General features: G+C 41.4%; 1 protein-coding gene across 1 annotated transcript in view; it reads right to left on the bottom strand.

Annotated features, from left to right (window-relative positions):
- Positions 1 to 634: 634 nt before the first annotated feature.
- LOC306929443 (retinol dehydrogenase 12) overlaps positions 635 to 12,028 on the bottom strand; it is a 16,275-nt gene continuing 4,881 nt past the window's right edge. Inside the window, exons 3-6 of the mRNA XM_079509983.1 lie at positions 7,644 to 7,733; positions 7,127 to 7,318; positions 3,439 to 3,548; positions 635 to 1,189 (exon numbers count right to left, since the gene is read on the bottom strand). Of these exons, the coding sequence (XP_079366109.1) occupies positions 1,007 to 1,189; positions 3,439 to 3,548; positions 7,127 to 7,318; positions 7,644 to 7,733 (575 nt within the window). The 3' untranslated portion in view covers positions 635 to 1,006. The remainder of the gene's footprint in view (positions 1,190 to 3,438; positions 3,549 to 7,126; positions 7,319 to 7,643; positions 7,734 to 12,028) is intronic.

Raw genomic sequence — 12,028 nt, 5'->3', positions numbered from 1 at the left:
AAAGTCTCTGATTTAGGTGCTGGAGATCCTTCAGAAGATGGCATGTGTAGAATTGGTATCTGCAATCCATTCACTGGTTATACAAACAAACTGTCGCTTCCTCAGCTCCAAAAAACAATCGCACACCAATTTCATAAGCTTTGGCATCCACAATGTTTACTAAATTAAATAACAGACCCTCCAAATTGCTCAATTTACACAAGGTTCCTTAAACTGAACACTTCCCTCGTCTTTCCAGAAGATCCTTATGCCAAACAAACAATTTTACAATTACACCACTCAGCTTCAGCCTCTTCAATCACAAATTACTTCATCTCAATTGAGGATCACTTACATAGGTTCCAAGATATGGAATTCATTTACACCTCACCGTGCTAACCTATATCTCATTAACCAATTTTGGGCGGGAACCCCTTTTGGTGTTTTAAACATTATGTTGTAATCTAGCTATTGGAAAATAGCAGATCTACAAGCTCATAGCGCGCCACCGAGTGGCAGAGTAATGCATTCATGTGCTTATCTCAAAACAATATTTAATTTAGAGAATTCCTTCTGTAAAAAGTCAATGCCTACACCCCCCCCAGCCCCCCCCCCCCCCCCAAACTGTTTACTGTACATATTATTCGTTTTGATTTCTAACTGTTTATGTTTTTGTCATAATGTTTCGATGAATTGAGTATGAAGGACCCCAATGGAAACAATTAAGCCATTGGCTTTCTTGGGTTTAAATCCTCTTAGCAGACCTTGTATTGAACTGTACTTTCCTGTGCTTTGTTCTGCAAACTGTTAAAAAAGTATTCAATCATTCAATCGATCAAAGCCGATTGAGTGATTTTTGTTTGTGTAAATGGTCGTAAATATGAGCTAAATATAAATATACGGTCCATGAAAAATATATAATCAACAATATGTAATACAATAATTATACATTAAAAGCCTCTTGTTATATGCCATTCAACACACAGATGTGTTCTCAGGGCTCCGTGGAGCAGAGTAGACTGCAGTGTCAGAGCTTCTTGGAGGTCAGTCTCTCGCAGACCTCAAAGGCCTTCACCGCCAGGGCGGAGTCTCTGGCCAAAGGGGAGGGCAGCACCAGGGCACAGTCGCTGTCAAAGTACTTCCCTGTGATCCCGTCGGTCTCCTCCGCCACGGCACAGTAGAGGGAGCTGAACGCACCCTCCTCTGCGGACTGAAGAGTATAGGGGGTTCAGAGGGAGGATGCATGGGGACAACAAACACAAACAACACACACACTTAATGTCTGAGGAACGCTCAGACATTAAGGATTTTGTATAATTATGCATGCATATTTGCATATATTGTATATTTTATAGGAATTGTTTTTCATGTACCCGGAAACGCATGCATGCACGCACGCACATTTCAGTATACTTTTAATACTTTTTCCGAATCTTAAAGGAGCATTCAGTGATTTGGGTGATTTGGAAAACCCCCCGGTCCGCCCCGGTAACAAGATGCACACATGCACGCAGTACAGTGGGGGGGACGTGCAACACAGCACACACACCAAGGCCCGCCCCCGCTCGATCATGATTGGCGGAAGGCCCCTCTCTATCCTGATTGGATGAATGCTGGGCCATATGACCTATCCAAAAACGAAACCTAAGGTTTTTTGACCCCCAGGGGTTAACTGGGGACAGGGAGGAACTCCTTATATGGTCAGCACACTCTATAGTAGGGAGGATCATCACAACAAAACAAAAAAATAAGTGATATTTGATTTAAGTGAAATCACTGAATATACCTTTAACTCTTAACATAAGATCATAAAAGACACTAAAAAGCCTGTTGCAAAGCATGAGCACACTGCATGCAAATGCAACACTGTTTAAACTCCAGTGAACGGAATGGCGCATATTCCTAACAGATTTTGGAATGAATCTTTTATTATTTATTATTTTATTCATTCAGTCATTGTTTGTTTTTTTAAGTAGGCCCACTAAATTAAAAATGAAATGATCATGTTTATGCGTCACCGCCAGTGAACTGTTACTGGTCCATTTAGACCAGCAGCAAACAAACGTGTTCTGGTTAGAATACACTGGCATGACTACAGCAGGTTCTGGCCAATCTCACGCAGACAAAGATCAGCATGATCTAACGCACTGATCGACTACATCATCACCAAAGAACAACACACTGCAATCAAACGCATACTGGTCCAGCTGCTGAAGTCCTAGTTCACATAAATCACCCTGCGGGCAGTGTGGTTTAGATTTGACCTGCTGTTATGGGACTCGGAGCCTCATTGCATTCTTGGACATTGAACAAGGGATGGCTGTTTAGGCATGACGTCTTCCATCTGTTGACAGTCACATAATGCTTTTTAGGATTCCAAACCACTTGGAAACCTGCCGTCCCAATCTTGTGCATGATGTCATTATACTTTTGTAAAAAATAAAAACCTGGAAACTTTTCAAAACCTTTCCAAAATGTCAAAATACATGGATGATGACCAACCATTAATAATTCAGTATATTCATGTGCAGACAGGCACACACCAACACATGATTAGGGCAATCTTGTGTTAGTCAACCAAGCTGTGCTACTCATGTGCTACTCACTGCAGCTGTGTGTTGTGGAAGTGAATTATTTCCTCAGTGAGAGGACGAATTGCAACTGGGATGCACCGAAAGGGAAATTTTTGGCCGAAACCGAATACCGAATATAGGAAACAGTTGGCCGAAAACCGAATACCGAATATCCGAATATGATTAATATTACCTATATATTTTTTTCTTACCATTGCTGTCATGGCCGTACCTTAAAGCTACCTGATTTATGGCAAAATAAATGGTTATGGCAAAACTTAACTTAAATAATAATCACTATTATCGGTCCATAAAACATTTATTCATCTCTTTTGAATGCATTAATTGCATACACTATTCGGTGATATATTTTCTGCCTATTCAGGCTGAAACCAAATAGACCAAAACAAATTTAGCCAACATTTTTAGCCATTTTCTGCCGAATATTTTCTGCGGACGAATATTCGGTGCATCACTAAATTACTAAATGTCTTTAGTAGATTCATGACAATAATATACCGGTAATGAAAAGAGAGTAATGGACTGAAATGAGAGTTGGCATTTCCTCGGAAGGCAACGGCCGAGTCTGGCACTGATCCCAGTGTTGGTGAAAACGAAGGGGTATGAAACGTTAACCCCCAAGAATACAGATGTAATCAGACGACCCTGGTGCAGTATTTTGGCGAAGCAGTTCTCCTTTCCAAGTAAACACTAATGCAGATGGCTCCATATCTTCCTCGTTTACGTTCCCTGCTAGGGCAACCCATTTTGTTTTACTCCACTGTGTTTATTTGGGCCATTTTGAAAAACAATGCCTAAACCTAACCTTAACCCTAAACCTAACCTCACAAAAAAAATATTCTGTGCATTCTTTTTCAACACTCACCTTGAAAAAGAAGAATCCGATCAAACTGAAGAGGCATCGCACTGCAACTCTAAAGTGTCTCATGACTTCTGTCATAACAACACCGGGATGAACCGAGTTGGCGGTCACACCTATATCTCACCCACAAAGACACAGACAGATAGAGATTGGGGTTTAGGTTTGGCATCTGGAACCTCGAGGAACATGAGGAACCCGGATCCAACGTTGAGGAACTGGAATCTGTTCCATCACATTTGGAAACGTTTCTGGAGCCGTTTCTGGAGCTGATGATATAGTTTGAGAACCATACCAACTCTGACAGTGATAGAAACATATCACTGTCAGAGTTGGTATGGTTCTCAAACTATATCATTTCAAGGACCATATCATAACTCTGAGAGTGTACACATTTGTACACTCTCACGTCAGGCCTAGTTCACACGTACCAAACACCAATCAAGCATGTTTGGTCGTTTTTTTGTTTTTTTGGGCCACCACAATGCTTTTCCAATGGGAGTCACATGGTTTGATCAAACATTTGTGTTTGATTGCTGATTGCTCCCCCCTCATCAAACAAAAATGTTTGGTCAAACCATGTGACTCCCATTGAAAATGAATTGGAGCAGCAATCAAACAGCAATCAGACATCCCACACGGACCGAACATTTGTCGTGTACGTGTGTACGAAGCCTCAGGCCTAGTTCACACCTACACAACAAATGTTCGGTCCGTGTGTGATGCCTGATTGCTTTTTGAGTGCTGCTCCAATTCATTTTCAATGGGAGTCACATGGTTTGACCAAACATTTTTGTTTGATGAGGGGGGAGCAATCAGCAATCAGCGATCAAACACAAATGTTTGATCAAACCATGTGACTCCCATTGGAAAAGCATTGTGGTGCCCCAAAAAAACAAAAAAACGACCAAACATTGCTTGATTGGTGTTTGGTACGTGTGAATGAGGCCTCAGAGTTACAGACAGTTGGAATGGTTAAAGGGAACCATAATCTGACAGTTAAGAGGGAATCGTTAAGGAACCGGAATCATTAAAATCCTAAAGGATCAGAACTCTAATTAGGGGTATAAGCCACAAGAACATTTCAAAGTTCCTTCCTAAAGGGCCAGAATTGCATTACTTTCATGTGCTGTGTAGCTACATTTATTTATAATTACTCGCATCTGTGTTTGAACGTTATATGTCATTTAATAATTTATGCAGTGACTCTTTTAACACTGTGATTTCATTCTGAAATGTACAGTATTCGTTTTTGTGTCTTGCATACAAACTTGTGTAATGAAAGCAGACATGAGCTCGATATTGTATACTGCCTTGCCGACACCATTTTTGACAAGGCTTTTGGCAAGCTCTCCCTCACAGTTTTCTTAATAACACTTAAAGACTGGACCTGAGTTGGCTCTGTACGTGGACCGTTTACACTAAATAACTTTTCCAAAAATAGCCAATCTACAAGCTCACGACACGTCAGCTAATTTTGGCTAATGTTCCCCCTTAAGTTAAATGTTTATGAACATCATCATATAGTATTATTATTATCTCGGTGTATTCCTTTTGGATTGTATATATGTATTATGTTTTGGTGTATTTATTGTGTTTTAAACCTATATTGTTCGTGAGTGTATGGCCCCTTAATTAATGTATTTGTATTGTTCTGGAGTGGATATTCACATACAGCCTATTGGCTTATCAATTGATTGAATGACGACACCCAGTTATGTTCCACCTATTTAAGGATTTCAAGGCCATACCCATGTAACTTGAGAAAGCCCGGAGGGGCGAAACGTTGTTGTATTTATAGGTAATAAAAAAGAGGGGAGCAGATATATCGTGTGCGGACATTCCACTTTTTTTCTTCATGAACATCATCAGTCCCATGCAGTAGGGTTGTGTCAGTGAGGTGCAGTGGGTTGTGTGTTTAGAGAGTCCTTACAAACACACTCCAGGGAGGCTTTCATTCATTCATTTTTGGAACAAAAGTACTCTAAACTAAAGCCCTAAATGTTGCTTGAGGAGCACAGACCGAGCACCAGATGGGCTTGTCCGTGTGCCATTGCATTGCGTGCACTTAACTGTGGCGTTTCTGCAAGGCTTCTTTTACGGACTCAACAGAGGCCTCGCACGGAATGTTTTTATAGTTCTATTTGTTCCTGCATGGCTGCCTGTAACCATTGGTACCGTCTTTCAAAAGAAAATGCTTATTTTCTGTGCAGTGTAGGTAAATAACTTTATAGGTCAAAATAAACAATTGAATGCAATTACCATTGCACTTGTGACTTGATTACAAGACCCAGCAATAAAACAATGAACATTTATACCAACACAAAAGCAATTGTTGTTTTCAAATAGTGGTTCTTCCAACATGGAGGATTAATGGGCATTCTTAGCATTCCATGAAAGGCCTTTAGAATTTCTTAGGGAACCTAATGATTGGGAAAGATTTTAAACTAGAAAAAGTGCCCTTCTGGGCACAGGTCTCCACCAGGAGGATAGGAGTGTGTGTGTGTGATGTTTTGCAAAATGTTTAGGAGCAATATAAACGTGTGTGTGTGGTGTGTGTGTGTGTGTGTGTGTGTGTGTGTGTGTGTGTGTGTGTGTGTTTGTGTGTGTGTGTGTCGCGGCTTGGCCTGTTGTAGCGCCACCATGAGGCTGATTTGAAAACGGTCAAGTGGCATTTCTTCCAAAGCCTAGTGGGAATATGCATGCACAGTTTCACCACAATCGGACGCTGCGTTGAGTAGTTGTGGCGATTTGTACAAAACGGGTACAAAGCGGGCTACTCCTGAAAAGTTTAGGAGCCAATCGTAGCCAATGAGGGTGGATTATGAGAAATCAAACAAACCCGTCTTGATCACATGACTATGGAGAGCATGTGTACCGATTTGCGTGAAATTTGGATACAATCTGAAGGAGTAATATTAGAAAATGTGTTTTACATATGTCGGCCTCCTGGTGGCGCTATAAAGAGCAGATGTGAAACATTCCAGGCAAAGGTTTTTCCTTGGCCTCTAGGGAGTTGGCATACAAAGTTATTCACATATCCGTGCAGTTAGAGGTAAAAACACTTTTCGGCCAGTTATAGCGCCACCATGAGGCTGAGTTGAAAATGTTCATGGGGCATTTCTTCCTCTGCCTAGTGGGAATGTGCGTGCACAATTTCACGGAAATCACATGATGTGTTCATGATTTGCAGCATTTTGTTTGAAACCGAGCACTCCTGCAAACTTTGGAAGCCAATCTTTGCCAATCAGGATGGAGTCTGAGAAATCTGAAAGACCCGTTTCGTTGAATGGCTCTAGAGAGACTGTGTACCAATTTGCGTGATGTTTGGACCAAATATGTAGGTGTACTGTCCAAAAACTTGTTTTGCACAAAGCGGCCTCCTGGTGGCGCTATAACAGGCCATTGTGGAAATTTTGGGGCAGAGGTTCATCGTTGGCATCCAGGGAGTGCAAAATTTGGCATCGACCGGGTTAACGGTGCCGGAGATTAGCTGTTCACAGACGGACGGACACACGGACACACGGACGGACGGACACACGGACACACGGACGGACGGACGGAGTGCAAAACATACTCTCTCCCCATGCCTTCGGCCTGGTGGAGACAATTAAAAGTTAATAACAATTTGTGGAGTAAACTCTGGGATACAATAGTCCTTGCCACAAAGGTATCATTCCAATTTCAACCGTACCTGTCCCCTGTAGCCTGCGCGCGAACTCATTGGTGCAGATGACATTGTGTAGCTTGGTGTCGTTATAGATGGAGTCCATTCTTGTGCCGGTGATGTTTTCACCGTGGAAATGAGAAAAGTCCACTTGGCCCTTCTGGTGGTTGACAGAGGACACGGTGACGATGCGAGCGGGGGCCGAGCGCTTCATCAGCTCTGGAGGGATGACCAGTGTGGAAAAAGCACTTATTGGTATATATATATATATAGTTTTACTTAAGTAAAAAGTTTCAATACTGCAATGTAGAAAAGTCTGGGTAATCAAAAATTACTTGAGTAAAAGTATAAATAACCAATATAGGCCTACCAAAAGTACTTGTTATGCAGAATGTCCCAATTCACAAGGTATTATATGTATAAAATAAATATATGGCTCAGGAATGTGACAAAAACTACAAAATTACTTCATGGGGTGTGTAATTGATCATAGAACATTATGTCCTTTTTGGGGTGAACTACTCCTTTAACACGTGGATCTTACCCAGCAGCAGGTTGGTGAGAAGAAAGGGACCCAAATGATTTGTAGCAAAAGAAACTTCCAGCCCTTCTTTGGTTATCTCACTGGGTAAGCCTGATTGTAGAAGACACACAGAATTAGAAAAAATACTGCAAAGAAATATTATGAGAAAATTATATCAGGTTATGCAATTCAATTTCAATTCGAATGAGCTTTATTTGCATGAAAAAACATGTGTACAATGTACATTGCCAAAGCAAGTGTCAAAAGATAATAAAAACTATTGAAAATGAGGGAAGTATACGTTCTTAGCTTACGTATTATTCATGATAACTATTTTTTGTTGTTATACATGATGTATTGCCATGTTTTTTGTTCTTGCTTAATGTAAATCGCGCTGGATTAAAAGCGTCTGCTAAATGCCTCCCCCATCCATCCTTCCTCTTCGATGTCTCCCTTTTGACTGATAACTGTCCATTTAAACTCTATACGGGCCTGCCCCAAAGTTATTTGTGCAGCCGCGCCCGGCAGCCAGCGAAAACTAGAGTTCTCAACAGACCCGAAAATTAAGGCCCGGCCCTGTACACTCAAGACACTGCCCCCGCTGCCACCCTTAGATCTCCATATATGGAGCTGACCTGTTCGGACATTCCATATGTTGATCTGACCTCATCAAACCCTGTACACTCAAGACACGCTCCGTATGGCCAGTGCACTTCTCGCCATCAGGCGTCTTATTGGTATATTATACAATATACTAGGGTATAAAGCTTTACGCTTTATTTGTTTCCTTTTGCAGTCACTTTGGGACAAATAGCAGCATTTTTTCTCAAAACTATATAAATAGTAATAAATTATTGCAAAACAGCCTCAGATTTAAATTGCATTTAAAGTTAGCAGCTCAGTTTACATGTGCAGTATACCTAGAGGGAACATAGAAAGATCAAGATATGCATATTGTGGTGTCTCGTTGGTCGAATACCGCCCAAGGCAGAGAGCTACATGGAGACGCCAGGCTCTGGGGAGGGTTCTCGATGACAGGTACATCCCTAATCACCTGCTAGGACAACTCAGTGCACCTGCGCTCATCAGCACACCTGAGCGCATCAGTATAAAAGGGAGAACTCTCTGCCTCACCAACAGATCCACTCTCCAGAGACGAGGCGAGGCTGTGGGCAGGCATGTTGGGTGGTAAGGCAAGACAACCACTATTTCATATACCATTCTATGTTATATTATGAAATCCCTATACTGACGGCGCATCCTCTCTCTGTATCTCACTCACAGGCATTATACCGGGCACACACTCTTTGGCCAACAACCGTGTGCATTAGTCCGGCTTATATGAAGTGACTATTTGGCTTTGGAAGGAAAGCAACCAGAGTACACGGATATGGAAAAGGAGTAGAAATACGACCCCAGTACATGGCGTACAGTGAAGGAGTACAACTACTCGAGTACAGGCTGAGTAGAAATACTTATCGTTCTGAAACCCCCGTTCTGAGGGCATTTATTGACCATTATCCACTTACCGGAGTTGACCCGTTGATATCTCACCTGTGGGAAGGAAAACCTAAGATAAGAGCTACGCTAGGCTTAAAAGCTAACCCTGTACCTACCTCATATACTCACCTCTGGAATCCCTTGCAGGAGTACTTACCCGAATCCTCTGTGATAGTAATCCATACTCACCTGCGACGACGATCCTCCTTATCCTCCAGGAAATTAACTTTGTTGAAATCTTACCAGAAAGAAGTACATTTCTGACCTGAATTTATGCTCAATAAATGCTTTTGTGAATAGGCAAACCTGACTTCCGCTCCTGAGGTTGTGTATCAGTCGCCACACATTGCATAAGACCAGCAGCTGATCTGGTCTAAAAATGGTCATGACTATTTCTTCCCATCTGAAACCCACCGGTCATTACAGTAATGTAGATATTTTTTAAATATATCTACATGTGGGGTATTTTGTATTGACTTGTTGACAACCATTTTCTACACAAGAAGGCTATGTGCCACCACTCTCGCATCAGCTCACAGATGTGTGTACTGTATCTGTTCCAGTGTCAGGGCTTTGACAAAAAGGCCACAGGTCCGACTTGAAAAAGAGCCGGAAATATCAATGAGATAGGTTAAACGAAGTCTTTACTTTACTGTGCCTCGGTGGTGCTGATAACATAGTTGAGATTAAATCAACATACAATGAGTCGTGACACACTGGTGGCAAAACCAGTTATTTCAATGGGAACTAAATACACGCAAGTCTAGACCTTGCCCGCACCAACAACTATTATTCTACATCTCAGTTCCTGACAGAGTTGAACCTGATATGCAATGTGACCTTGACGTTTGACCTTTTTCAACTCCAAGTTGATTAACTCTTCAGTCCCACCAATACTAAATAAATTATTTGAGGAGCCATTCAACAATGAGCCATTCAACAATATAACAACAGTCTATCAACAGAGTATATGATGCACTTTGTCATTGTCTTAATCTAAACCTGGCGAAATGCATTCTCATCTGAATTTATATTCAGATGAATTTATACTCCGATGAGTGTACAGTCTGACGTAGCGTGATCTGCTGATGAGGCATTCCTTGCCTTATCTTAAGTTTCTATGTCTGCATGAAAGAAGAATCCATATTCTTCTTTCTGGAGTAATTTTACTCAAATAAGATCCTCCTTGTACACTGAAAAGCACAGATGTTCAGTAACCATTATTATCAGCTGTTCAGTGTTCATATTTTGATATTTATAAATATACTATATTGTTTTCCGTTAAAGTATTGGACAGAAGTTCTCTTAGCTTTGTCCAAAACCAAGGAAGGACTACAATGGAAATAAGTCGCTGACTTTATGGCACATTATCCTTGACATTGCTGTGAGACGCATGTACCATGTGTATTTATTTTAATCATAATGTAATCATAATGTAGCCCCTAGCCAAGCCCGCAACAGCCCTGCCAATCGGGCTCAGCCCCGTTGGCACGACAGATTGCACGTTGGTCTGGCGAGTGGGAGGCCCGGGTTCAATCGCCGCTTTCCGCACAATGCTACAATAACATCAAACCCACACCCACCTTCACTGAAGCATTGTGAGTGGTATCAGCTGTTAATTTAGTTATTTCAGCTCACAGTTGCAGTTTTTAGAATCAAAACTTAATCAAACCCTTGTGTCGACCTGCTGATCATTTCCATAGTCCTCTCGACTGAATCCAAGTTTCCATTATCCCTGTCAGTAAATTGCATGAGACTTAAATGCTTAGCAGATTGCGTCATTTGTCAATCATTTGATTGTTGATTTAGCATTTCCAGATGTGCCAGTGGGAAGCATTTTGACAAAGTGTACGTTTATGCACATGCGCAGCTACAGAACACTTGGCTGCGGCACCATTACTTGCTAATTAACAGAAACATATGTCTGTATATATAAAACCGTTTTAAAGTGGGCAGCTTAATTCCCCTCTGGTTAATGAGGCTTTTGTTAAAATAACAAAAGCCCTGAGTACCTACCCAGTAGTCCTACAGCATTTCTTACAAAGAAAAATGTCAGGTTCCTGTTGATTTTACTATTTGAAGATCCAGATGCGGATACTGGATTCTGTGATGTTGTCTAATGACAAAACAAATCTGATTTGTTTTTGTGTTTGTTTGTGTGCTAAGCTTGGCAACCCTAATTGTGTCGGGAAAAAAAAAAAAAATACATGAGCTGCTCATCATATACTGCTTGCATCTTTAGCCACCATGTGCTAATGATTAGTAACATCACACTGCATGATGTAGGACTCTCTCTCTCACACACACGCACGGACGTGCACACACAGACGGACACACAAACAGACACACGCACGCACGCACGCACTCAGTAATCAGCAATGGGAGGTATCAGAGGACTCGATAAGCCATGTTGTGCAGAGCCAAAAAAGGCAATTAAAGAGATGAAACATATTGTAGATCTGTATATTCTGTCATGTATGTCACAGGCCCCTCACTCTCCCTATTACCACAACCACAACAAAGCTATCGAAATCCTATAATTAAATAAAAAATCACACCCGTGTGAACTGAGTGGTGTAAGGTTTTATATAGCATGATCAGCTGTGGTCTGACGTAATGTCTAAGGTATTATATAAGGTAAGGTATTATTTAGCCTCACACCCGGATGTGATTTCACAACTGGCTGTTTTTGTGCAGAAAAAATGACCATGGTTGCTACGGTCATCCAGTTCACCCGGGTGTGATCTAATTACGTCAGAAATTATTTTGAACATAGCAACCATGCTCATTTTTTTCTGCACACAAAAGCCAGTTGTAGGAGTGGTTTACACCACTCAAAAATATATTCAGTCATCTCTCTCTCTCTCTCTCTCTGTCTCTTTGAGGCTGTGCATGTGCTCAACTGG

The sequence above is a fragment of the Electrona antarctica genome (assembly GCF_951216825.1).
Source record: "Electrona antarctica genome assembly, chromosome: 9".
NCBI lineage: Eukaryota > Metazoa > Chordata > Actinopteri > Myctophiformes > Myctophidae > Electrona > Electrona antarctica.
The sequence above is the reverse complement of the archived record's forward strand: the minus strand, read 5'-3'. Positions and strand labels throughout refer to the sequence as shown.